The sequence below is a fragment of the Eumetopias jubatus genome, unplaced genomic scaffold (genome assembly GCF_037043125.1).
Source record: "Eumetopias jubatus isolate StellerSeaLion01/CBP00866 unplaced genomic scaffold, mEumJub1_p1.0 scaffold_2, whole genome shotgun sequence".
Taxonomy (NCBI): domain Eukaryota; kingdom Metazoa; phylum Chordata; class Mammalia; order Carnivora; family Otariidae; genus Eumetopias; species Eumetopias jubatus.
The window spans coordinates 125,683,290-125,710,874 of record NW_028274808.1 but is presented as its reverse complement, the minus strand read 5'-3'; the positions used below and the strand labels follow the sequence as shown (position 1 = coordinate 125,710,874).

Below are 27,585 nucleotides of genomic sequence, written 5' to 3'. Positions count from 1 at the left end.
TTAGCCTCAACATGAAATTTTTGTGGATTATGCGTTACCTAGGTAAATCTCCTATTGTATCTTGCCCCCTCTTTAAAAATTGAGCACAAAGATTTTTTTGCTAGCTGTTTATTTAAATGTTGGTTATTTTATGTAACAGTTAAAAAGTAAACTTGCTACATCAGCAAAAAACAGGGTTTTGCTGTTCTGAAAAATGTAGGTAAATGAAGAGTTTTTGGACATGAACAGTTTAACATTAGCACATCTGTGTATATAAGCTTTGAATTTTAATTTGTGTAAAACTTTAAGCTTCTACTTTCAGTCACTGTAGAATTTTCAGTGTGACTGATTTAGAGAGCCATTTCATCTTAAAATCATCAAAGGTAAAGTTAATATTATGTACATTTTAGTAAAAAGCTGTATATGGTATACTCCTTTCCTGTTATTCAGAAAGGTTTAATGTACCTATAAACAACTTCAGAAAGAAATAAAAGAAAAAACATCACTTTTGTTTTCATAGCTACTGTTTTTAGAAATTCCTATGAGAATTAGTTGAAATTTTAATTATGACACTCAGTCATACTATAATGACAATTACATGGTATTATATATTAAGATTAGCATGTAAATGGTAGTAGTCTTAACATTGTTGAAGCTTATTTTGTCTTAAGGATTGGGGAATTTATCAGAATTTTAGAAGTCATTTATATTTCATTTAAAAATGCATACTGAGCCAACAAATCAAGTACTCATGTTTTAATTACGATTTTTGTTAAAAATGAAGTCTGTAACATTGGTAGGTTAATGTAATCATTAGTATTTCATTGTCTTATAAAAATAGTTCAAATGTGAAAATTATGTTTACAGTGCCTTTTACAACAAAATTTGAAAAGTACCTCAGTTATGACTTTCCTTTTCAGAGAAATACACTTTTTAAACATTAAGTGCTGTAAGATATGCTAGTCACTCTTATTTTACGAGTAAAATGTGTTTATTTAGCACAATAATTGCATTGTGTACAATTGTTTATGTTTGCAGCTTTATACCTATTTTCTTTGAATCAGAATTTAAATACTGTTCGTCAAATTGTTTTCATAATTTTTCCATCTCATTTTTCTGCTTAATAGTAGTATAGTATGCGTTGTAAGAAACCACAACATCAAACCCTGTAGACTTTGGAAATACAGCAAACCAATAATGTCAGTTTAACATGTATAGTTAATGTAAAATTGGGATTTTTATTAAAATTGCCAAATTTCACTCGTTTGATTGCATCAGTTCACTAACCTTCACTAACCACTTAACTGAGTTTTTGTCTAGTCTTACGCCTTGGGACGCTATTTTATCTGTATTAATCTTATGATGTTGCATCTTTATACTTTAATCAGGTTGTAATGTATGCTGCTGACCAAAGCAAGATTCATGAGAAACTCATTCATGGATAACTCAACCTAAAAACTTTTCATAGATGCATCTACTTCCTTAACATTTAGGTCAGTGTAGATGCAGTTTTCCTTGATCCTTAACAATGCAACCCAGGTTTTAGTTCATGTTAAAATACTTTATGCTCCTCATTATGCAATTCCCATTTACTAGTAACTCGGACCCCAGGTTTTCTTTTTTGCTTTCTCAGTTGTTATTGTAAAATGTCTTAAGTTTGTCACATAAAGCATTGTAATGCATGTTACTTCCTTCCTGATAGGATGATTTTCAGTAAATTCAGCTTTATTTTATTTTATTTATTTAAAGATTTATTTATTTATTTTGAGAGAGAGAGAGAGAGAGAGAGGAGGGCCAGAGGGAGAAGCAGGTTCCCCGCTGAGCAGGGAGCCCGATGCGGGACTCGATCCCGGGACTCCAGGATCATGACCTGAGCTGAAGGCAGTCGCCCAACCAACTGAGCCACCCAGGCGCCCGATTCAGCTTTATTTAAATTTGTATAAGTTTGATAAACATTTATAAAAAAATTATAAATGCATTCTGAGCACTTTGTCGGCTGCTGCCAGGTATTTGTATCTGTGAATAAGATTAGGACTCTGTCCTTAAAAATGTTACTCATTAGGTGGGGGGTTAAATCTGGTTTTAAACAATCCTCCCCCTACCCCCCCATCGAAATTCAAAAATACTTGTATTGTAAGAGTGACACACTGTGGTGGGAGAGAGGTACTTCAATTTGTGACTGTTTCTAAAAGAAAAAAGTCTTTAGAGTGATACTTGAGTTTTTAATCAAAGTGATCGTAATCAGGGCCATATTGATATTCTTTTTTTTTTTTTCCATGCAGTTATCCAGGAAGTAGGAATTGCTTTCTTTTTTTTCCTTCCACCCGGAAAAAATAAAAGCTTTATCTCTTTTTTGAGGAATGCTTTTTCTTTGTCTAAAATAGTACCTTCAATAACAAAGAATAAAGTTAGTGATAATTCAACCAAAGATACCCATCACCTAAGACTTTATTGAGCATCTATTTGGGCATCCATTTGTATATTTCATATTATATAAATAGGACATTTTCTATGTTCATCAGTAACTTTAGATTTACTAGTAGATCCTGCATTTACAGAGTATTTTCATTTCTTAAATCCTTTTTTGGTGAGGCTAAGTAATGTATAGAATTCTTACATGCATTTTGTCTTTAGAAAACGGTAACATAGAGTATTCTTAACATATTTCCGTAAGTGCTGGCCTATCTGTCTCTTTCACATACAAACATACACACCACTAATGAAGATAAGTTTTGATTTTTATTATTCATGTATTTGGATTAACAAGTTAAATTCTACATGCTTGTTTCCTCCAAAAATCCATGTTCATCCCCTTCTTCAGCCTGTTTCCCACACTTCAAATAACTGTTGTCACTTCTTATGTCTGATTCTTATCACTTCCATATCTCTAGGTAATATAAGCATAAGGCTGTTTTTAATTTTTGTTTTAGGTCTTATCTGTTGACATGACATTATAACATTATGGTGAGATTAACTCTCAGTGTCAGTCTCCCCTCCCATGCCCATTTCCTATTCCCTGGTCCTACTAATAGAAGTTAATGATAGGATAATTTTGAAGATCATTTTTTTGTTATCTACATTGTTGTCACTATATAAATACTTTTCTTAGCTTAGCCGCGTAGAATATCACATGATATTGCTTAGCATTTTTTCTCTAGGTATTAGTTGTCTTGGTTTTTCTGTTTGCTTAATCTTCTATATCTCTTTCTTTCTTTTATTATTCTATATTTATATTCTATATTATTTCAACTCTAAAATTTTCCTCAGTTGTCTAAATTTCCCCTCAGTTTTTAGACACTTCAGGTGTTCCATCGGTTTCATCTTCCTAAGAAAGTCTCTTTGGGATCTTAATGACCTGCCCTGGTTTACACTGGGCCTGCTATTCATCCGTGGCCTTGGGCTCTCATTTCCCTGACATCCTCGGGAATCCTTGTTGTCTCTCTTGTGTAGGATCTCTTCCTGAATTTCACACATGCCTCTTTATTCCCTCGGTTTTATGAGTACATAGTAAGCTAAGAGGTAGAGGTGGGTGAATTATATAGTGGAGCTACAGGACCTGGCTTTGAATCCCAATTCTGACATTTCCAGCAGTTTATCTGACCTTCAGCAAGTTCTTATTCTCCATTTCTTCATCTTTAAGTAGGGTGTGTTTATGGTACTGACCGGTGGGACTTCTAAGGGTTAAATAAAGTAAACGTCCGTTTAGTTGCCCAGTTCTTAGAAAATGTTAGCTGCAAATATCCACAATATTTTGCATTGGAAGTGTTGTATATGTTACTAGTGAAATGCTAAGAAACTGTTGTTTTCTGCTTATTCCCCTTTCAGTTATAGCCATATTGAATGGAACTTTTTTGGATCAGTTTTTCTTTATTTTAAAACTCCTTCTGGGCTTTAAACAGATTTATGGCTGGTTACATTACCCACAGTATATTAAAACAACATTTTTCAGCCTTCCTTGTGGTAATTTGACAAAGTTCTGTCCAATGGGATATAAGCAGAAGTATATTAGGACTTTTGGAAAGTGTCCTTAATAGGATCCCTTTTTCTTGTTGATTGAGATGTCATCATGGTAGCAGGAACCCCACATACTGAGGATATGAAGCAACAAAGTAGAAAAGTCCTTGACTTGGGAACCATCATGCCAAATCTGAAGTGCTTCTGCAGGTCTTCATTTACATTGGAGAGAAATAAACTTACATTTTATTTAAACCCCTGATTTGGGTTTACTGTTACTCATAACTGAACCTAACCCTAACAACTTCGTCTTTCAGTGAAACTTTTTCCTTGAAAATCTGGTGTTTTACATTCATGGACAGTGTATTTACTGCTGATAGATTTAAATTCTAAACTAGCAACAATAATTTTGATCATCTCTAATGTCAGTTGGCTTATATGGGAGGAAGGGTAGGGACAGTAGGAAGCCTCAGGGAGATAAATTTTGACTTCAAAAATAACCAAAATGTCAAGTTCATTTAAAAATCTTAATAACCAACTCAAACTGATGCAGTATCCTGAAATAAGAGTTAACCTTTTGTACTCTCCTTTATTTCCCCTATGAGAATTTCAAACGTAAAAATTAGAATAGTGTAGTGAACCCCCATGTCTTCATCAGTGGCTTCAGTTCCTAGCTGATAACCTGATCTTGTTTCATCTTTACCCTCATCCACTTCCTTCCTTCTCGTATTATTTTGAAGCAAATCTCAGAGTTCCTTTTATCCATAAAAATTTAAATATAAAAAAAGATTTTTTCTCTAAACAAAACTACATTGTCACATCTAATAAAAATCATCAATAATTCCTTAATATTAGAACATATCCATTGTGTTCAAATTGTTTCTCATAAATGCCATAATTTTTTTTCTAAGTTTGAGTTAGAATCCATTAAATAAGGTCCACATACTGAAATTGTTATCAGTCTTTTAACTCTATTTTAACCTATAGGTTCCCCAGTCCATCTCTCTCTCTCTCTCTCTCTCTCTTCCTCTAATATCTTTGGTGAAGGAACTGGATCATTTGTTCTACAGCTTCCCTGTCTAGATTTTTCTGCTTACACCTCCCTGGTATAGTTTAACACATTCCTCTGGATCAGTATTTTCTGTAAAATTACAATTAGAAGGTTAAATGCTGCCACCACTACTGTTACATGGTTGTTGATGTGTTCTTTCATCAGGAGAGTTATGGCTAGTTTCTTTTTTGTAATGTTTATCTCTTTTCTAGATTCTGACATAATTGAATTGATCTTCTTTGGGTCAAAATAGTTCTTATTTCTGGCCTTATTACTCTGAAAGAACTTTCTAGATCTTAGATTATACTAGTCTCTTTGGGAAGTGCCCGTGAAATTTTGTTCTTTCCCTTGTAATACGAGTCTTACACTTAAAATTTTCATTGCATGTCTTTCCCAACAACTATAAACAACATGAGGACAGGGACTGTGTCTACACATCAGATGTCTTCACCAGCCAGGGTACTATCTGCTAAAAAATTAGAATATAGTAAGTGGTAGTTGTTTACAGAAAAAAAAAAGTTTCATTTTTTTAAACTTTAAGGTCTTTTTTTAACTTAGGGAGGTACTAATTGTAGTGAAAAAGCAGTATGGACTTTGGAATCTTGCCCTACTTTATGACCTTGGAAATTGAACCTTGGTTTATTCATCCAGAATTGGTGAATTGATCTTCGGTTATTGTGAAGATTTAATGAGTTAGTAAATAAAAGAGACATCTAGTAGTTTCTAGCACACACATGGTACAGAGTATTTGTTACTTCTTTATTTCCTGGTTATTCTTACTTGTTCTCTCACACACGTACACATCAGAAACATATACATTTACCCACAACAAGCATGAGATTGGGTTTCTGGCCTGTATTAGGGTTCCATTTAAAAATTTATTTATTTTTTTAAAAGATTTACTTATTTATTGAGAGAGACAGCACGAGTGTCAGGGAGAGGCAGAGGGAAAGGGAAAGAGAATCCTTAGACAAGACTCTCCACTGAGCACAGAGCCCTGATGCTTGGGCCTGCCTGGGGGCTTGATCCCAGGCATTGGTCTAGGACCCTGAGACCATGACCTGAATCAAAATCAAGAGCAAGCCACTTAACCCAGTGAGCCACCCAGGAGCCCCTGAAAATATTTTAATTAGAAGTTCTAATAGAGGGGCGCCTGGGTGATTCAGTGGGTTAAGTGTCTGCCTTTGGCTCGGGTCATGATTCCAGGGTCCTGAGATGGAGCCCTGGTATCAGCCTGGCATCGGACTCCCTGTTCAGTGGTGAGTCTGCTTCTCCCTCTCCCTCTGCTCATCCCCGTCGCTCGTGTTCTATCTCCCTCTCAAAATAAATCTAAAAAAAAAGTTCCAACAGAACCTCCTGAAAATCTTCAAGGCACTGATTCTTATATATCCTGGTGTTAACGTATAAATCTTTTCCCTGGAACGCACAAAGTGGGAGGTCACATTGTGATTGTTAATGTTGCCCTTGTGAAGATGTAAAGTCGTGTACAAATAACTTTGTATTTCGCAGTGCCATTTTGTGAAGTGCTAATAAGTTTTTGTTTGGTTTTTTAATCCTGCGGTATAATAACAACATGGCTTTGGAATAGAGTGGAAATTTTATTTCTTTCCAACTTTTTCTAAGTTAGATATGAAAAAGTATATTATTATAAATGCATTTTTGATGAAATTATCTTTGTATATCCCATAAGTGTTGAATTTGTATTATTTGAGCTTCTCTGTGAATTAGATACACTGATCACAAAGATTATTTAGAGTTGTTAATGTGATTCTTGTTGTAACTTGAAAGAATATGCTAAATAAGATGACATGAATCAAAATCATGTAGTTTTATTTTAACAGGTGATTTTACTCTAGTTTCTTTCTTTTTTTTTTATAAAGATTTTATTTATTCATTTGATACACAGAGATAGAGCATGAGCAGGGAGAGTGGCAGAGGGAGAAGGGGAAGCAGGCTCCCCGCTGAGCAAGAAGCCTAATGTGGGCCTCGATCCCAGGACCCTGGAATCATGACCTGAGCTGAAGGCGGATGCTTAACCATCTAAGCCGCCCAGGCACCCATTTACTCTAGTTTCTTTTATTCATTTCTGGATTGTGGGATCTCTCTTTTTGCCCACCAAGGTTTTTAGTTTTTAGACAGCTATGGGCCTTTCTGTTCCTCTTCACTAAAAGTATTTTTTTCTTACAAGGTTCTTCAGGATATTTTTTTTCCAGCTGTCTGTATGGAAAAGTTCTAATTCTTTTATAGCTTTTACATGATCAAGTTTTCAGTGTCTTTTTTTTAAAGATTATTTATTTTAGAGAATGTGCAAGAGTGGGGGGAGGGACAGAGGCAAAGGGAGAGAGAGAATCTCAAGCAGCCCCACCGAGTGTGGAACTGACCACAGGGCTCGATCCCAGGACCCTATGATCATGCCCCAAGCCGAAACCAAGAGTCGGATGCTCAACCAGCTGAGCCACCCAGGTGCCCCTCAGTGTCTCCTTTAGAAAAATAAATACAAATACATTTTTGAAAAAAATGCTTTGAGCTTTCACAAAAAAACCATTTATACAAATGTTGTATTGAAATTGACTTTTTAAAAAACTTTTATCAAGTTATTTAATTGGTTGTAGTTAACTTTTGATTCATGCAGTATCTTTCCAAATAATGGTCTCAGTTTAGGAGCAAAAATTTAAGTGGCAAATAATAATTGAGGGTTTGAAAGTTCAAGGGGTGGTGCTTTGATAATAGGGAAAAGTATGTTTAGGAAGATTAATCATATGATAATATGTTATAGTCATGGGAAGTGACAAAAATGGAGGCAAGATTTCAGGTATACAATTATTATATTTGGTGCCATTCCTTTGGTGATAAAGATGAATCTGAGATTTTGAAAACAAAACCTCATAGAAGACATTAACGATTACTTGAGAGTTTCTCCTATAAGAGAACAGCTACTAGGGGCAAAGTAACTAGCTTGAGATTGAGATTGTGCATTTTGGGGAGAAAGATACATTTTATTTCAGTATGGTGAGTTTGATTTATCAAAGAGAAACATGGAAATTCAAATGTAAACATGAAGAAACAGGTTCTCTTATCTCTTAGCACTTGATTTAAGGTCATTAGTAAAAGTTTAATTAAATTAACAAAATTTTTTCCCTTAAAGAAATGGATACTGGATTTGTATTTACTAGATCCAAACTATTAAATTATTTTTCTTCTTATCCCATAGTTCACAAAGATGTCCAAAACTAATGGCTTATCAGAAGATTTGATATGGCATTGTAAAACACTGATCCAAGAAAGGGATGTAGTTATAAGGCTTATGAACAAATGTGAAGACATTTCAAATAAATTGACAAAGCAAGTTACCATGCTCACTGGAAATGGTGGTGGATGGAACATAGAACAACCCTCCATTCTAAACCAGAGGTAATATTTGTTGTACTTACCTATTTCTTACTTTATCTCAGCCGTGTAAAAATTCTGAACTTACTTCTGTATTGTGCCTAGGGAACTTAAATGTGGACGTTTTATGAAAACTAATGGTAGAAGGGAAGCCCAAGGTTTCCTATAATGATACATAAGTGATATAGGAATTGTTTTTTTATCAATACCCCCCCACCCTGCCAAGGGTATTTACTCCATTATATCATAAATTAGAGGGAGCAAATGTTAATGATCTTATGTAACCTGTGTTTTCCTTGTCTGATGACAGATAATTTCATATATAATCACAAAAACTGAAAAGCTAATTTTAGCCACCCCTTTACGCAGTACGGTGCTTCAAAAAGTCAGCTGCTTAATTGCATCAATGAAAAAAATTTGTCTTAGCTCAGTTTCTTTTTAGTCATAAATAAAATGAAATGATAAAATATCCTGTATCTGTGATTTAATGTTTTAAATGCTTTAAAAAGCCCATATTTTTAAATCTCTTTTTGGAGTAGAAACACATCAAAAATGAAAAGGACACTTATTAAATAGATTATATAAGGAAAGATTATAAAAAGTGTATTTCCCAAAACTGCTACTGTCAGTATAATGCCTTGTCAGAATTCTTACAAAAAATAGACACTAAATTATTTTCAATAAAAAACTCATACAACAACCAGTGCATATTAAAATGGCATTTTATAATTGTGAACACCCCCATTTTGCATGGTGTTGGGATATTGGGTTGGGGAGATTGTTTTGAACTTCCTTTAAAAGTTTATTTTTAAGTGGTTTGGGGACTCAGAACTATTTAGAATACTTCCTTCTTAAGAAATGTATAAAATTGTTTACTGTGGTAATATTTATAGTGACAAAAACATGAAAACAGTCCAGTTTCCTAAAATCAGAATAGTTAGAATGAATTGTGGTATGAATAGTTAGAATGGATTATGGTATATCCAAGCTATGTAGTGTTATGCAACATTAAAAATAAGTTACATCTGTTCAGAATATTTCTGATAGGTATTTAATAAGATTAGCACTAGGGCCTCATTAAAAGTAATTACCTTAGTTGGTGATTTTATTTACTTCTTTTAGCATTTTTCTAGTTCATGATCAAAGCATATTTGCTGATCATTGGTTAATTAAAAGTCAAGGTATGGTTACTAGCCTTTAATAGTAAGCTACAATCTTTTCTGTGCCCTTCTAGGGTGCTATGGGATGGTGTAGGGAAACGTGATGCAGTTCCCACAAAGAAGCTCTTTTCTCTGTTGCATAGAAAGAACTATGGCCATGTCAGCAAATTCATCTCCTAAAAGTGTAGTTGGAGCTGCTCCTTCTTGTTCTACAGCATTGGATATGGGGAGTTCTTCACTCTACAAGACTTACCCAGTTGAGTCTACTTTATCATAATTTGGATTTTAAAAAAAATCAAGTGCTTTATTGCATCACTTAAAAAATTTCTCTCTTAAACCCACATCTACAAAGTCCTGTTACTTGTAAATAGTATGATCAGGTAATAAAGTATCCTTTCCATTAGGCTGAGTAATTTTTTGATGAAATATATAATAGATGAGAAAAATAGCTCTTTTTTAAAAGTGCTCTAGCCCAAAACATATCTTCTAAACACCTGTGTGGTTTCTTTAGAGTTTATTTAAATGCACTTTTAGGGGGTGAAATTTGTTGTCTTGGTTTTTATTTTTAGCCAAGGTAAGAGTTACACAAGCAGTTTTACTTGGTATACTGGCCAGGCATCATTGCTGCTTAGCATAGAGACATGCAAAGTAGTTGCCTTGCCTTGGGAAAGGATTTACTGGCATGGAGGAAAATGTTAAATTATCCTGATGACTAAGCGGTCCCGCATTTCTTAACAGAACCAATTCTTTTTAGCAAAATTATGTTAACTGTTTATTTTCTTACTACAAATTTATGTGAATTAGAACAAAAAAATGCCTTTTAGAGATTAAGGACATAAGACATACCAACATCCTTAATAAAAATAAAATCTTTGCAGAGGAAAATAAAATGTTTTGCATATATCTCAAAACCATTACATTCATAATTTTTATTTTAAAATGCCAAAACTAAAGGTGCCTAAAGTTGAAATATAATACAGTGTGAGGGAAAAGGGAAAAAAAAATCAGTTACGTCTCCCTTTTTATTCCTACTGTTAATGTAGCCATCTCAAATTTTAGCTTTTTATCTAAAATATATTAGGTTTAAATTGTTTTAACTGAAAAGATTTCTCAGGTGTTCAATGTAAAATATATTTAATTATATGTGTCCTGTCTTTTCTGGGCTAAATCTACCCAAGGTTTTTCTGATTTTGTTTGTCCCTCAACTTGACGAAATGGTTTTCTGTCCTGTTCTAAACAGTTGCTATGAAACCATTTGACAGTGATGTGAATGCAAATCAATACTGCAGATGTGATTTGACTAACTCAAAGTACTATGATGGAAATATTTTAGTAGTTTGGATACTACTATTAGTACAAACTAATGTTGTAGTAGTATTTTCAGCAACTATGTTACACTTACGGGACATAAACTTTTGGTCAGCTAGTATCCCTAAACTTGTTTCATATGAACTGCTTGCAACAAGTCTCCCTAGACTGTTTCTGCATTTTAAACTCAAAGTTAGCATATTGTATGGGTTCCTGTTGTTTCCATTTCAGGTTTTTCTCACCTTTTCAAAATAATTTTGATACTAGATTCTCTGGCAGGAGATTTAAACCTAATTTAATTTTCACTCAAAAGAAATCATAACTGTCTGGAATGATTTTTTTTTTCTCCTGACAAAACAAGTAACTTCAGAATAATGTGCTTTGTTTTCCCTCATGATCTCGGAAAAATTAAAATCATAAAATCATTTTTTTTTCTTAGTAGGAGGTAAAAAACCTTCAGTTTAAAGATATTTATAGTCTGCTAATGAGAAGAGAGCACTTAACTAATTCAGAAGGCCTGGGCCTTAGTTCTTGCCATTTGGGTAACCCTGGACAGGTTAAATTCTTATCTTTAACTGGTAGTTGGGGTTCATATGCAGTCATGAAAATTCTTAGAAAACTATAGAATGTCAAAATAAATTGAGTAAATGGAAGGTACAGTTGTACAACATCTAAATATTAGATCCTGCTAGAATACATCTTCCCTGTTTTAAAAATTTGTCATAACAAGTGAATTGGATTTCAAACGTCTTTGTCAAAATTGCATTTTCATTGATCTTTTGCATTCTGAAGAAAGGATCTGTTGATGGACAGCACTGTTGGGATACTAAGCAACAAAAAGTTATTTGTAGCTTAGGTAAATCCAGTAGATAGTGCATCCACACACAAATATGTATGTGTATATACACATAAACAAGCACACACACACAAATACTTGTATTTTTTTTTAAAAATATTACAATATAACAAAGTTATTTAATGTCCTGATCAAAAACAGCTACCAGAGCTGCCTTGTGATTATGGATGAAACAGTTTTATTTGGTCGAAAAATTCTGTATAGTAGATGCTTCTCAAAATTCCTTCATCACTTTTTTAAAGTTTTATGTATAGTGAAGAATATTATAACAGTAATACTAGTTTCTCAATATTTCTTGGCCACTTGTGATAGATTGACATTGGAATAGCATACTGGCCCTTTGATGCATTAATAAATGGTGTGCTGTGCCTACCTTAACAAGTTTCATCATTTTCATGAAATGGGAACTTATATGTCTGGGATGACTAAGGCCTTGGGAAGGACTCAAAAATACTCAGTTCTGACCATAGAGTGGGTGGGTCAGAGAGAAAGAACTTTTTCATATTTTCTGTTTAAGGGATGAGCTCTGGATCAGACCCGGATTGGATACTGTCTCTGCCACTCCAGACATGGATTTGGATAGCAATATGACCTTGGACAAGTTACTAACCTTCTCTGAGTCCCAGAGATGGTCTCATCTGTAAAATGGGGATAATAATTTTATTAGCTTGATAATGTGGATTAAATGATGAAATAATGCATATCAAGCCCATAGCATTGTGTCTGGAATAGAGTAAATATTCCAATATTAACATTTACTTTCACCATTATTGTAGTAGAAAGAATTCATTTGGATTTGGAAATCAAAATATCTGTGGTAATATGTTTTTATTTATTATTACTTTCGTAGTGGCAGTAGAAATTATATTGGCCAGTAAGTAAAGGACATTTTTAAAAATCACTACAAAGACTTCAGCAATACTGCTGGTTTTTTTCCTACCAGTACTTTTAAGTTTTTTTTAATGAGAAATGTGTAGATTGCATACTTCACAGTTGAAGCATAGATTCTGATTTAAGGTGGAACTCTTTCTACCCCAGCTCTTTTACCCGTGTTCTAATTAAAGTATATTGATTTTAGAATTTGGCCCTTTATTTTATTTTACCATAGTTATGTCCAGACCCCTTCCTTGTGTGCAGATAGGATGTGTGTGATAGGAAATTAAGGGGACAGCATGAATGCTGGAGAACGAGAGGCACATGGCCTTATCCTAGCTTTTTGTCTTAATACGGGCTGTGTGCTTACCTAGTGAGTATGAGAATAAACTGCCGAATGAGACAGACAGACTTAGTTTAAATCTTAGCCTTCCATAAAACACTTTGTAGCTATGTAGCCTCAGGCAAATTACTTAGCCTCAGGCTTTTGATCTGTTTAAAATGATGATAAAAGGCTATCTTTATAGGATGTTAAAAGATTAAATGAGGTGGTACTTGAAAATGATATTTGTGTGTCTGTATATAATTATGTTTATTAATAACTACTATTAGTTTTTAACCACTTGAACTTTTAGGGAAAAAAAATATAACTTCATCCTTTATAACCTTCTATATTACCTTCCAAGCAAGTTATTTCCAAATTATGTGTTTACAAATTAAATGAGATTTTGACACTGGCTTGCTCCTTTCTACTCACTGATGCTAATTGATGACTAGCAAATTTCTATTCATACATAGTTCAAACACAAATATACACCTTCCAGAATTACACATTCTACTGATATTAGAGGTGATTGACATTTATTCAGTCATTGCAGCAAAGGCACATTAAGCCTGCGTTGTTGTCCTAATACTTGAAGTTCCTTAATGTGGTAAAATTCAAATCCATACAATACCATTTTCTAGTATAAATATTAGGTTAGTAATATGTTACCATAATTAATACTCTGATCATTTATGGAATTAATTTGGTGGCATTACATTATGACTGAATATGGAAATGGTCTTTTATAATTCTTATAGCCAGAAAAAACAGATCAATACAAAATAAAATTTGAAAAAATTGAAAAAAATGTATTGTGTTTTGAGCTAATTTTCTTAACCATGTGTAAATAGCTTGTATAACATAAGGTAAAAGGTAAGACTAGACATAGTTATTTCAGTTTTTGTGTGCACTGTAAACTTAACCATCATGTCAGAAAACTAGTAGAGAAAACTAATAGAAGTACAAATCCATAATATTTGGTAACTCTCTTTACCAGTTTGTCACTCAAGCCATATCAGAAAGTTGGTTTGAATTGGCTGGCATTGGTACATAAACATGGACTTAATGGCATTTTGGCAGATGAAATGGTAAGTACTACTCTGTTTTTAGGATTTGTCATTAAAAGGCATTCTTGCTGTCATTTAAAAAATAAAAATTTCCGTTGGCCCCTGTAGTTTACTGCTCTCACTTTAGTATTTTAATACCCCAATCACCTCTTCTGATTTTCTGTTGCTTCTCTTAGCTCTAGCCTCCTCATTGCCCCCCAAAATGAAAATGGGCTTACTTCCTAATTATCAAATTAATAAATATATGTTTTAAAAATTAGACTATATAAAAATACAAAAAAGATCAAGATCACTCATATTCCTACCACTTTGAAATAAGTATTGTTTTGATGTGTATCTTTTCAGATTATTTTCTCCTGCAGGTGTGTGTGTGTGTGTGTGCACATACATATACACATATGTATAAAATACTGAAAAATTTTGTTATGTGCTTTTCTATAGCTACCTTTAAAATTTATAGATAACCTATAAATAAATCTGCACATTTATCAAATTTTATAGATATCTATAAATCACACATTTATCAGCAACATCATTTCAGCTATTTTACTTTTGTTAGATGTCTCTGAGTTTCTGTTTTTTCCCAAATCACATTTGCTTGAAACTAAGCTTAGGAAGTTCATTATAGCCTGGTTCAGGTATTGTCACATAGAAACTTGACCTTTACTCTAACCTAATGTCCTTTGTCTTTTAAAAAGTTTATTAAAAATTAGTCATATTTAGTGGAGAAAATGTTTATTAAATACACAGATTGTGTATTACATCATTAAAATAAAAATTAACATAGTGATGTTTATTCTGTAGTTAGCTTCTAATAATCTTTTGTACTTTAAGACTACTCCCACACAAGGGCACTAGGTGGCTCAGTCAATTAAGCATATGCCTTCAGCTCAGGTCATGATCCCAGGGTCCTGGGATCAAGCCCTACATCGGGCTCCTTGCTCAGCGGGAAGCCTTCTCCCTCTCCCACTCCCCCTGCTTGTGTTCCCTCTCTCGTTGTGTCTCTTTCTGTCAAATAAATAAAAATCTTTAAGTTAAAAAAAAAAAAAGACTACTCCCACACGTATATCGTACTGTCGTCATAACAAGTGCTGTTTATCTGATAGAAAACTAAATAATTATGCAGGATTTCAAAATAGTTATGGAATTAGATACAGAACATTACAGTTGTGGAAAGCTGGACTTGCGGATCAGATCTGGGTTTGGTGCCCCAACTTTGCCTCTCAGGCTAATCCTTACCAGATGAGGTATAAGATGTGAAACTTGTGACCTGTAAAGCACTGTATTTATAAGTTAGTGTCTTGCTTGGTCTGCTAGGACTCCCCTAATAAAAGACCAAAGACTGGGTGGCTTAAACAACAGAAATTTATTTGTCACAGTTGTGGAGGCTGGGTCTAAGACCAAGGTGTTGGCTGGTTTGGTTTCTCCCGAGGCCTCTCTCCTTCATTTGCAGGTGGTGGCCACCTTTTCACCATGTCCTCACATGTCTTTTTCTCTGTGCGCACACTTCCCTGGCATTTCTTTCTCTTAAGGTGGGGATTGGGTCCCCATCCTTGTGATTTCATTTAACCTTAATTACCTTCTTTAAGGCCCCGTCTCCAAATACAGTCACATTGCAATATAGAGCTTCAAAACATGAATGGGGCAGTGAGGGCAGTTCAGTTAACAGTTGGTAATGTTTAGCTCCTCCCCAGTAGCCTTTAAAAACAAACAACAGAAAAAAACCCTTCATTGATGTATAATTTACTTGTAGTAAAATGCACAAATGTTCAGCTTGGTGATTTTTTACATATATGTGCCCGTGTGACCACCCCTCCCCAGATCAACATTTCCATCGTCCCAGAAAGTTCCCTCATGCTCCTTTTCAATCATTACCACCACCGCTATTTGGACACCTATAACCGTAGATTATTTTTTTCACATTTTGAACTTTATATAAAGAGAGCCATGTAGTATATACTGTTTGTTTCTGGTTTGTTTGGTGCATGATACTGAGTTTCATCCATGTTCTTATATATATATAAGTAGTTTGGTGTTTTATTGGCATGTGGTAGTCCCTAGTATAAATATGCTACAACTTGTTTATCCATTCTCCTGTTGAAGGACATTTAAGTTATTTCCAGTGTTTGGCTATCATGATAAAACTACTGTCAACATTCTTACCCAAGTCTCTTTGTGGACATATGTTCTTATATCTCCTAAATATACTCTTAGAAGTGAAATTGATGGGTAACAAGGTAGGCATGTTAAAATCCAATTAGTCATTGGAACATTGTTCTTAATCTATCCAGTATGTATTAAATACTTGTTTTATATAAAACAGTTACCAACATTATGTCCTTTATATGCATTGCAGAGCTCTTCCATATTCATGTGTGTCCCATTTTTACTAGCAGTTAGGATACATCCTGCTCATTAAGCCAAGTTATAGTATATTTGGAGATTATGATCTGTTTCATCTGTCACTGAGAACTAAGAACATGGTAGAAGTCTCATAGGGTTGCATTTTGGGGAATCAAAAATAAACCAGAAATATTATTTTTCCTTTTGTGTTTTCCAGTATTTTTTGTTTGTTTTTAAACTTCATATATTGTCTTTTGAACATTTAATTTTAGGGCCTAGGAAAAACTATTCAAGCCATTGCATTCCTCGCATACCTTTATCAGGAGGGTAATAAAGGTCCTCATTTGATCGTTGTTCCAGCGTCAACTATAGGTTTGTACTACTGTGAACAATCATACTTGACTGTATAGTGTTTTATACAGGGAAAAGAAAAACTGCTTATGTGTGATTTCTTAGTTTGTGGAGGTGAATATAATTCTGTGGTCTCCTTACACATTTTCCCCCTTTGTGTATGTGTATGTACTTGTGTTTGTACAAGACGTCTTTTTAGTAGACGTCTTTTAAAAGAAAATAACTCAAATACAAGTCAGTTACTCAGCTTTTAAATTATTATGCCTCAAGGACCATCGATAAGATCATTTGTTTTTGTAATTCTTTTTGTTTTAATGAAAAAAATTGTTTTAATGAGTAATTTAAGAGAAACAAGTGCTTTTAAATTTTAATTAAACATTTATTGAATCAGAAAGTAAACAGTTCATCCCACTGAAATTATGTAATCGATTGGATGTAGACTAGAGTAAGTGAATGTATGTATGAACATAATCCAAAAAAACTCTTTAAATTGGAATTTAATCATCCTATAAATATAATGGTTGCTCCTTTGCCTTTTGTTTTATGCCTTCTCAAAATTACTTTAAACATCAGGAGTAAAATTGTGAAGGGTCTGTGATTTTTTAAAAAATCTTGTATTATTTTGCAAAAGAAAAAATTCTGTATAGAATTCATTTCACTGCATATACCTAACCTATTTAGCAGATGCAAGTAATACCTCTCTTGTTTCTTTAGATAACTGGTTAAGAGAAGTTAATTTATGGTGCCCCACTTTAAAGGTGCTCTGTTACTATGGTAAGAATGTCATTTTGCCTTAATTGGAAATTTCTTTAAAATCCTAACATAAAGTACATTAAATATAATCAATATGCATGTGTTGTTTTTAAATTGTAGGCTCTCAAGAAGAACGTAAACAGATTCGATATAACATCCATAGTAAATATGAAGAATATAATGTAATTGTGACCACGTAAGTATGGAGAGAAAAAATAATTGGGGGGAGATACTGTGTAACCCTTATATTTAAAAAAATATTTAAAATATGTTAGTAGTAATATGAAGGAAAGTTCAGGCTTTCCTGAAAAAAAGTAATGGAATGACTCATGTTGAGTATTCAGGCATTTTTCAGTTTTTTACTAGTACAGCAGGTGACTGATAGTGGCTATAAAAAGGTTTTGTCCACTTGATTGAAAGCATAGTTTTATAGGACTCTTTCTGTTAAACTTCAAGTAAAATTGAAGATATCCCACCAAAATGATCCATAGTATTTGTAACTTATAAATGTTAATTATTAATATTAATAATTATTAAATACAGTGAAATCTCTAAGTGAAAAAATTGAATTAAAATAAAAGGATGGAAAATAAAACTTTGAATAAGTTAGTCATTATTACTTGGTAGTAACCGTTTAGCATAAATACCTAGCAGAGAACTTAATGCTGTCATGTTACATTTTTTAAATATAGGTTATTTCAGGTTCATATTAACTGTCAGTATTTAGTTATTATTTCCATCTACTGACTTCTGTAGGAGGCCATGATTAAAAGATGAATCCAAAATTCATCTTTTCTCCTTAAAATGGACTTCATTTTATATATAGTCTAGTACTGCTAGCTACTATTAACTGTTTTTTCTTGGATGTGTTCTACTAGTTTAATACAGTTGTATTATGTTCTTAACAAATGTCATTTCAAGTCCTTTTTTTCCCCACTTTTGTTCTGAAAATATAACAGTTCATGAAGCAAAGTGTGTAACAGTTGCATATAACCTATAAATCATACCCAAATTGGCTTCTTCTTAGTTGTGTAGAAGTTGTCTAATTATAACATTAAAATTTTCCTTTACCTGCGCATTGCAGCTTTTATAACTTGGTTACATGTACATAAATAATTACTGTATAGAAGTGTGTCAGTATTTATTTGAACACCAACTATGTCTAGTGGTATCTTTCAGGTACTGGGTACTAGAAATGTAGAAATAAAAATAATTTTAGAAAACATTAAGTCTCACTATGGTCCAGGCTCTTTAACCTTTTTTTTTTTTTGGTGACAGGTATAATTGTGCAATCAGCAGTTCTGATGATCGTAGTCTGTTTCGACGGCTGAAACTTAATTACGCGATTTTTGATGAGGGCCATATGCTGAAGAATATGGGCTCCATCCGCTACCAGCACCTTATGACAATTAATGTAAGAGTATTTTGTGAATTTTTCCAATTATAACGAAGTTACGTGTTTTAATGTATTTAGTATTTTATATCAGGGTCAGTGGACTTTTTCTTTAAAGTTCCCAATGATAAATATTTCATGTCTTGTGGGTCTTCTTCTGCAACTTGTTCTTTGCTTTTGTTTTTGTTTCTGTTTCGTTTTATAACCCTTAAGTATAAAAACCATTTTTATTAGCTCATGAGCCTCAATTTACCAGCCCTTGTTCTATATGATAAACTTTATGAATATCAAATATAATCAAGTTACCTACTTACAGAATGAAACCATGAGTTTTCACATTCTACCTTAAAGTACATGATAATTTTTCTAAATTAGTAGTCTTTCATCACAGAATGTTACATTATTAATAATGGTTTTAATTTTTTCCCCCTACTGAATAGTATAGACAGGAAGGACTTAGCTCTTTAAAAAAAAAAGAAAGCTAATCCAAATTTTACTTTCACAGGCAAATAACCGTTTGCTGCTCACAGGCACACCTGTACAGAATAATCTGCTAGAACTCATGTCCCTATTGAACTTTGTTATGCCACACATGTTTAGTAGTAGCACCAGTGAAATACGAAGAATGTTTTCTTCTAAAACAGTAAGCATACGTTTATATTTTCTCCCAAATATGTTACTTTTTGTTTTATATAGGCCACTCTTCTCTTTCTTGTTTTCATAGTATATACGTGATATCAATTAAGTTTAAGTAGTTGATATCCCTGTACTTGGATGACTTGGGAAGTCTGCCAAAATACCATGGGAAATAAATTGGTGACTCCTGTAATTGATATCCAAAAGATTTGGTTTTAATATCCTAATTTTCTGAAATGACACTTTTAAATTAGTGGAGTGTTCAGATATATAATAGGTGGGGAAAGTTTGGTCATTGCATTTACCTTATTAAAATTTGGTAAATTAGTAGCATTTCTTTATAGGTAAACTGTAGAACTGGACAAAGATAGAATATCCAGAAAACTCCTGTACTGGGAAATATGTTTTGAAATAAAAGTCCATAAATTTAAAAGTAGCACTTTTTTTTTTTTAATTCATTTATTTTAGAGAGAGAGCATGAGGGGGTCAGGTGGAGGGGTGAAGCATGCAGAGGGAGAGGGGGAATCTCAAGCAGATAACTGGCTGAGCCCACGACCTGGAGGCCACAACCTGAGTCAAAACCTAGAGTCAGATGCTCAACCTACTGTACCATCCAGGCACCCCAAAGTAACAATTTCTTACAGTTACACTTAAATTCTATATAGAAGAAAATCTGGTTAATTTTCTCCATGTTGCTTAGAAAAAGTACAGCATAGGGGAGCCTGGGTGGCTCAGTTGGTTAAGTGTCTGACTCTTGATTTCAGCTCAGGTCATGATCTCAGGGTCTTAAGATCGAGCCCCACTTCAGTCTCCGCACTCAGCGTGGGGTCTTCTTGAGATTCTTTCTCTCCCTCTCCTTCTGCCCATCCCCCCCCCCCCGCATTCTCTCTCTCTCTCTCTCTTTCTGTCTCAATAAATGAAAGAGAGGAAGAAGGAAGGAAGGAGGGAGGGAAGGAAAAATCTTGTAAGAAAGAAAAAGTACAATATAAAGAAAAAGTACAGTATAGTGTTCAGGAACTCCTACTAAATTCTCCAGTACAGCAATGTTTATGTAGATTCTTGACTGTCTCCTAAGTCACATATACTTTGCAGGAATTCTCTATGATATTCTTCCACTGCACATTAACTGCCTTTTAAACTTTCACTGATGTATTCACTCCCACTTGATGGCCTAGTAGATTATAGAATATGGAGGACTTCTTCACATCTTAGAATAAAATTCCACTTCTTTAATTTCTCCAAAATTAACAGGCCTTGACTAGGAACCATCCCTGTGTTTTAGAACACATGGTGTACATCACCTGCACTAGCTTTCTTTTGGGGTCATTTTTCTAGAAATAAATATAAGTTTTCTTGTCTATCTCTTCCCCTTCTCCTCTTCTCCCCACCCTGTTAAAACACACACACACACACACACACACACTTTCATGAGAGCTCTCTGATAATTAGTTAATAACTCATTAGTTATGACTTAAACTTCTGGACACCATCCTAAGGCAGTTCAGTTTTATTAGCTCAGCAGAGTACCTAAAGCCTCAAAATACATATGGAGCTTGAAGAGGTAGGTTAATAGCCCAGAGTTGAAATGTGAAATTCCATTTAGAATGAAGTGAGTTTCTGTGGAAAATAACTCAGAGATTGTAGTGAGGTTGATTTTCATGTTCGGTAATACTGTTAACTCTGATCATTTAAGTGAGTAATTTCTAAAAGGATGTGTTCTTTTTTTTTACTTAGAAATCAGCAGATGAGCAAAGTATATATGAAAAGGAGAGAATAGCACACGCAAAACAAATTATAAAACCATTTATTCTCAGAAGGGTAAAAGAAGAGGTAACTTATCTGCATATTTATTATGATGATTGTTTTTTAAAAACCTGTTTTCTTTATTTGAATGATCTTTTTAAACTGTTTTCCTTTCTCAGGTTCTCAAGCAGCTACCCCCCAAGAAAGATCGAATTGAATTGTGTGCAATGTCAGAGAAACAGGAGCAACTCTATTTGGGTCTTTTCAACAGATTGAAAAAATCTATCAATAACATGGGTATAATCTGATTTTCACAATTGCATGTGAAAAATAATCCTGTACTGGGGCTACATTTTGTTTAGTCATGTTATAGTGGGATTTGCTCATTTTTAAAAATTACTTAGAATTTGAAGAAATAATTTTAAACTTTTTGTTTGCATTGAGATGTATTTTAGCAGACAGCTGTCAGCTTGGGTTTTGTTGTTTTGTTTTTAATGTGTGCTCACAGAAAAAAACACAGAAATGTGCAATGTCATGATGCAATTGCGAAAAATGGCCAATCATCCTTTATTACATCGCCAATATTACACAGCTGAAAAGCTCAAGGAAATGTCGCAGCTTATGCTAAAGGTAAGGATTTCATATTATGTTAACACTAACCTTTATTAACGCTATTAAATGTAAGGTTAAATTGTTAGGCTAGCTAAAGATCAGTTGAGCCTAATGAGCATATTGATCCATTAACCCCATATTTAAGAAAAGCATTTTTAAGACAAAGTTCAAGATAATTTCGGGGAACATAAGAACCAAGGGGATTGACAGTCTGTGTTAGGAGTCAGCAAACTATGGCCTTAGGGCCAAACAGGACCGTGGCTATTTTTATAAAGTTTTATTTTAACACAGCCCCATCTTTCTGTTGCTTTTTTTTGGTGACTGCTTTCTCAACACAGACATACCTCAGAGATACTGCAGGTTTGGCTCCAGACCACTGCAAGGGAGTCAAATGAATTTTTTTGTTTCCCTGTGCATATAAAAGTTATGTTTACACTGTACTGTAGTCAGTTAAGTGTACAGTAGCATTATGTCTAAAAAAATGTACGTACTTAAAAAATACTTTGTTGTTAAAAAAAAGATGCTACTGTCATCTGAGCTTCCAGCAAGTTATAATCACTGATCACCATAACAAATACAATAGTAATGAAAAAGTTAGAAATATTTTAAGATTTACCAGAGACGCAAAATGAGCAATATTGTTGGAAAATGGTACCAGTCAACTTGGTCGACACAGGGTTGCCACGAACCTTCAATTTGTAAAAAGCGCATTATCTGTGAAACCCATACACAAAAATGAAGCAAGGTATGCCTGTACAAGGGCAGAGTGGAGGAGTTGCAGAACAGATCACTGTGCCCTCGGAGCCTCCTGAGATGTTTACTGTCAGGCCCTTTATAGAAAGTGTGCCAGCTCCTGATTGAGACTGCCATAATGCACTTCTTTATTTTACCAAAAGGATCCCTCAGATTTTATGTCCAGGGCAGTGAGTTGTTTATCTCCATTTGTTTTCTTCATTATATTTTGTCTATAGTAAATCTTTATTTTTGCCTCATTCTCCCTCAGCACCCACCTATAGTTCTCCTTTATAGATCTTTGTGTTAAAAGCAACTATTTGCTTTTTAAAATGTTTTTATATTATTTTAAATTTATTATGGAAATTTTCAAACATGAAAGAGAGAATTGTATAATGAAATCCTCTGCCCATGTAACCACCCATTTTTTTTTTAGAGTTGTTATCTAGAATGATGCTACTCTTGTTTCATCTAGATCCCTCCCCATGATTATTGTGAACCAAATTCTAGACATTACTTCATCTCTAAATATTTTAGGACATTGTCCCTAAAACAGTAAGGACATTTCCACCTTTATTGTACCTAAAATAATGAAATTATTTTCCTTTGTTAAATTGTACCATGTAACGTGCTTTTTAGCTACTTAATATTTTATCAGATGTGAACAATTTTATTCGAGTGTTCTGGTCATATTATAAATTACCTTCATTTTGAAGTGTGAATTGTTCTATTTTGTTTTAAGGAACCAACACATTGTGAGGCTAACCCTGACTTGATCTTTGAAGATATGGAAGTTATGACAGACTTTGAATTACATGTACTTTGTAAACAGTATAGACATATTAATAACTTCCAGTTAGACATGGACTTGATTTTAGATTCTGGAAAATTCCGAGTTTTAGGATGCATCTTGTCTGAATTGAAACAGAAGGTAATAAAGAATGCTACTCCTCTTGTATTTTTCCAATTAAACTTCTTTAAGATAATTCTGGCATGATTTGACTTTCCTGAAGTTTTAGCCTATATCTATTATATATGTTTCTAGAAATTAATGCTTTGAACATTTAGAGGATATTATTTGGGGATATGTTTTCCTGATTACTTTTCCTCTATTGAGTCTGAGAAAGAAAAATAGAAGTTAGTAGAATACACCATCTGTATTGATTTTTTTTTTTTTAAAGATTTTATTTACTCATTTGACAGAGACAGAGCGAGAGAGGGAACACAAACAGGAGGAATGGGAGAGGGAGAAGCAGGCTTCCCGCTGATCATGGAGCCCAATGCGGGGCTCGATCCCAGGACCCCAGGATCATTATATAATAGACGTTTGCTGTGATCACTTGATTTTTGTTAAAGAAGCAGTTGATCATTAGATTCTTAGAATTTTATTTTTCCATGTATCTAATCCATATATGTATTTTCACAGGGTGATAGAGTTGTATTATTTAGCCAATTTACCATGATGCTGGATATTTTAGAGGTTCTCTTAAAACATCATCAGCATAGGTACCTCAGATTAGATGGGAAGACTCAGATTTCTGAAAGGTTGGTATATTTCACTTTAGTTTCAGAAAATCTCCACCTCACCTTTAAATAAGAGTAAATGTTGGAATTTTAAATGTATATAAAGCATTTGATTGGATTGTATTGCTTTTGAGTCTTGTGTGGTTATTTCAAACCATTGTCTTAAGATAAAAATTTTCTAAGTTTTTGATCTGAATTGCATAGAAATCTGTTTCGATACCTAATTAGAATGTTTTGCCCTTTAAGACTCATTCAAATCCTTGAAGCACTTTACCTTTAAACCAAGATTGTTTAAAAAAACAAAAACCAAGATGGTTTTAAAATCTTGGGCTTTTCGTATTTTAAGAGTAATTGAGTAAGTTTGGTTTGTTTATTTTTTTAATTCCCAAAGATTAAAAGATTGTCTTAAAAAAAAGAATACTTTTTCTAGTGTGTTTAAACTGCATTACATCTTTAGGTTTATTTTTTATCAGCCAGAATGATTTCTTTTCCCTGCATTAAAGATAGAAGTCATGCTAAAAGGGAATACACTGCTCTATTTGATCTTGAAATCTTTAGTTCATCTGGTATCAAGAGCAGCCACCAATAGACTTCTGAGAAGGCTAAAGATTGAAAAGCCATATGCAAAATTTAGGTAAGCCAGAAGTCATTAAACAAAGGAGAAGATAACCCTTTAGCATTACTCAAACCCAAATAGTTGAATTAAAGTGAGAATTAATAGAAAGAGAAATGGAATAGAAAAGAACTTGGTGAATTTGGGAAGGTCTTTCAGTAAAACAACTGCAGGAAAGGTAACTATATTGCCAAGAGCATGTATTTACATCTTCAGGGTTTTTTTCCATGTAGTGTGATTGTTTTTTCAGTTTTAGTTGTATACATTTTAGTGAAATTTAGCCCAATACGTTTATCTTATAGGATTCACCTAATTGACGAGTTTAATACCGATATGGATATCTTTGTGTTTCTGCTGTCAACAAAAGCTGGTGGCCTAGGAATAAACCTCACTTCAGCGAATGTTGTTATACTTCATGATATTGACTGTAACCCGTACAATGACAAACAAGCAGAAGATAGATGCCATAGAGTAGGCCAGACTAAGTAAGTGTTTTGAGTTGAAATTTATTTTTAACTAAATGCCAATTTAATTTGTATATAATAGTAGAATATAGTCTGTCAGTGTCCTGCTTCAGTGTTTGTATTTTCAGCAAAGCATGGCTGCTGCTATGTTTCATACCAGCAGTGTTGAATGTGAACTTCACTATATATCCTATTCATTTTTAGTAGTTAAAGCAAAATAACCTCCCACCTCACCCCAGTCAGTTCTGCAGCTGATGAAAACAAAATATTACCAATGGTTCAGCCCCTTTGAAAAATATTAGTAGTTAAAAAGTCTTGTCAGATCCCTTAAGAGCCAGATAGACAGTAAAATGTATACTATTGCTACCCTGTTATCCTTTAGGAAATACATTATTTGAGTTGTAGATATTTTAGGTGAAGGTTCATTTTGACATTGGACCATAAAGAGGTGCTAATACCTATAACTCAACTCTGTTTTCACATGTAAGTAGTGAATAATCAGTGTTTTCTGTGTGGAGTGTGTTACTATATTTCCAAAAGATATTGATAAATTCATTTATGAATCATATTATCTGTACCTATTATGGGACTAAAACTTCTGTGTAATCCTTGTACTTCACTACGCTTTCTTACTTTTTATACTGAATTATTTAGTGGAACCTGACAAGCAAAGCATGTTCCTTTTTATTTTTTTAATTTATTTTTATTTTTGTTTTTGTTTAACATGTTCCTTTTTAAAATGAATACCTATCTGCACCCAGACTGTTTGTTGTAGTAAGTTTTACCAGTAATTTTTGGAGTACAGATATCTTGGATTAATAAGAAAGGTCGTTTAGAAGTTACATGCTCAGAAAACGCCAATCCCAAGTTTGAATAAAAGGGAATTTAAAGTTATGGATATAAAAAAAATAAAATAAGGTAAAGTTATGGATGTATTTGTTATACAATCTTCAGATTATTCTTATTGAACTCTTAAGATGTTTTATATAGCTTATATGTAGCCAAATAATTTTATATTAAGTAACCAACGGACATATCTTCTGTTTTCTTTAGAGAAGTACTAGTTATAAAATTAATAAGCCAAGGGACAATTGAAGAATCCATGCTAAAAATTAACCAACAGAAATTGAAACTAGAACAAGATATGACCACAGTTGATGAAGGTAAGTTGTTTGTAAACAAAACCATCAGTATTTATTTATATGAAAGGGCATCAAATTAGCAGTAGCAAGGGATTAACAAAAATGGCCCAAATCCTTCACTGGCATACAGTATAGAAAAAGCATGCTCATTTCAAAAGTACTATAATAACTAAGATTATTTTGCCAGAATTGATGCAAACACTTGATTTTGGATAATTCTGTCTCTTCCATCCCTTATCTCTTGATGCCAAAACATCCCCGAAATAAAATTAGTTCTATAATTTTATCCACAGTTTTATAATTTATTTACTATATAAGTAACACATATGAATCCCCAAGAATTAAAATACATGGTGTAATATTAATTTCATAAGAACTATAAATTTACATTAATTTCATTTTGACCAGTAAATACTTAAGGGTACTAGAGTGCAATAAAACGCATTTTTTTCTCAAAAATTTAGTAATTTCAGATTGAAGTTGGTTGGGTACTAGAAAGAACCCTCTAAGAGAACCCTCTTCATTCCACCTTTTTGAAAAGAATAGTTTTTAAATTAAGTTTTCTATTTTTGAAAAGATAATACATTCACATAGTTCAAGATTCAAAAGATATAAAAAGCAAACAGAGGCCGCCTTCTCACCCTATCCTCCATTTCCCCCTAACAATGACACATTGACTTTTATTAGCATGTGACTGCTCATTTTATACAGATAGAAATAAATAAGTATATGTATTCTTTTTCCCTTTTACACAACTTAGCATGCAGTCTTTTACATCGTACTTTTCTTATTTAATGTTAAATTTAACTGAATACAAGCTGTTTAATCATTATTCTAATAAGTAAGGATCTTCCTAATGTTGATCATTGTTTGTTTCAATTCAGCAAACTTCCATTGAATATTTACGAGGTCCCAGTATTTTGCTGGGCACTTTGTACTATAAAGAGTTCAGTGTATTTTAATCTGTCTTTGAGAAGAGAGAGAGAGAGAGGGAGGGAGGTGTGTATGGTGAAATTAGTAGGTGTCCTTCAGGTTGGGGAGGCAGGCATTAAAAAAAGTTTGAGTAGAAGCAAGTGTGATGATTATAACTTAAACAGTTACTAAGCTTTGTGTGGAGGTGTCAACTTGCCAATATCAGATAATCTAGCAGAAGCAATAGAAGGCAGATTCCATAGCACAACAGTTTTTCCTGTTTTGTTAGGGCATCTTTTCAAACTTAGAAAAACAATTAAATACCTGTTCTCCTTTAGCACTTCTGCCACCTTCCCGGATACATTGTTTTAATTCTAACAGTAAGTCTTTAAATAGAATCATCATAG

At 33.5% G+C, this 27,585-nt stretch overlaps 2 protein-coding genes across 5 annotated transcripts in view; one reads left to right on the top strand and one right to left on the bottom strand.

Annotated features, from left to right (window-relative positions):
* SMARCAD1 (SNF2 related chromatin remodeling ATPase with DExD box 1) overlaps positions 1–27,585 on the top strand; it is a 72,928-nt gene that overhangs the window by 40,613 nt on the left and 4,730 nt on the right. For 3 of the 4 annotated variants that reach the window (XM_028117787.2, XM_028117785.2, XM_028117786.2), the window contains exons 10-23: positions 8,196–8,395; positions 13,891–13,981; positions 16,576–16,675; positions 17,369–17,428; positions 17,528–17,603; positions 18,686–18,821; positions 19,306–19,443; positions 21,171–21,266; positions 21,359–21,476; positions 21,688–21,809; positions 23,266–23,454; positions 23,950–24,068; positions 24,963–25,145; positions 26,178–26,287. In XM_028117787.2, coding sequence (XP_027973588.1) covers positions 8,196–8,395; positions 13,891–13,981; positions 16,576–16,675; positions 17,369–17,428; positions 17,528–17,603; positions 18,686–18,821; positions 19,306–19,443; positions 21,171–21,266; positions 21,359–21,476; positions 21,688–21,809; positions 23,266–23,454; positions 23,950–24,068; positions 24,963–25,145; positions 26,178–26,287 — 1,738 coding nt within the window. Of the gene's footprint in view, positions 1–8,195; positions 8,396–13,890; positions 13,982–16,575; positions 16,676–17,368; positions 17,429–17,527; positions 17,604–18,685; positions 18,822–19,305; positions 19,444–21,170; positions 21,267–21,358; positions 21,477–21,687; positions 21,810–23,265; positions 23,455–23,949; positions 24,069–24,962; positions 25,146–26,177; positions 26,288–27,585 lie in introns of those variants that run through there. The other variant, XM_088021107.1, reaches the window with a different exon arrangement.
* Positions 15,587–27,585, bottom strand: part of HPGDS (hematopoietic prostaglandin D synthase) — a 38,209-nt gene continuing 26,210 nt past the window's right edge. The window contains exon 6 of the mRNA XM_028117790.2: positions 15,587–15,658. The gene's annotated coding sequence lies outside the window, so the exon portion shown is untranslated. The remainder of the gene's footprint in view (positions 15,659–27,585) is intronic.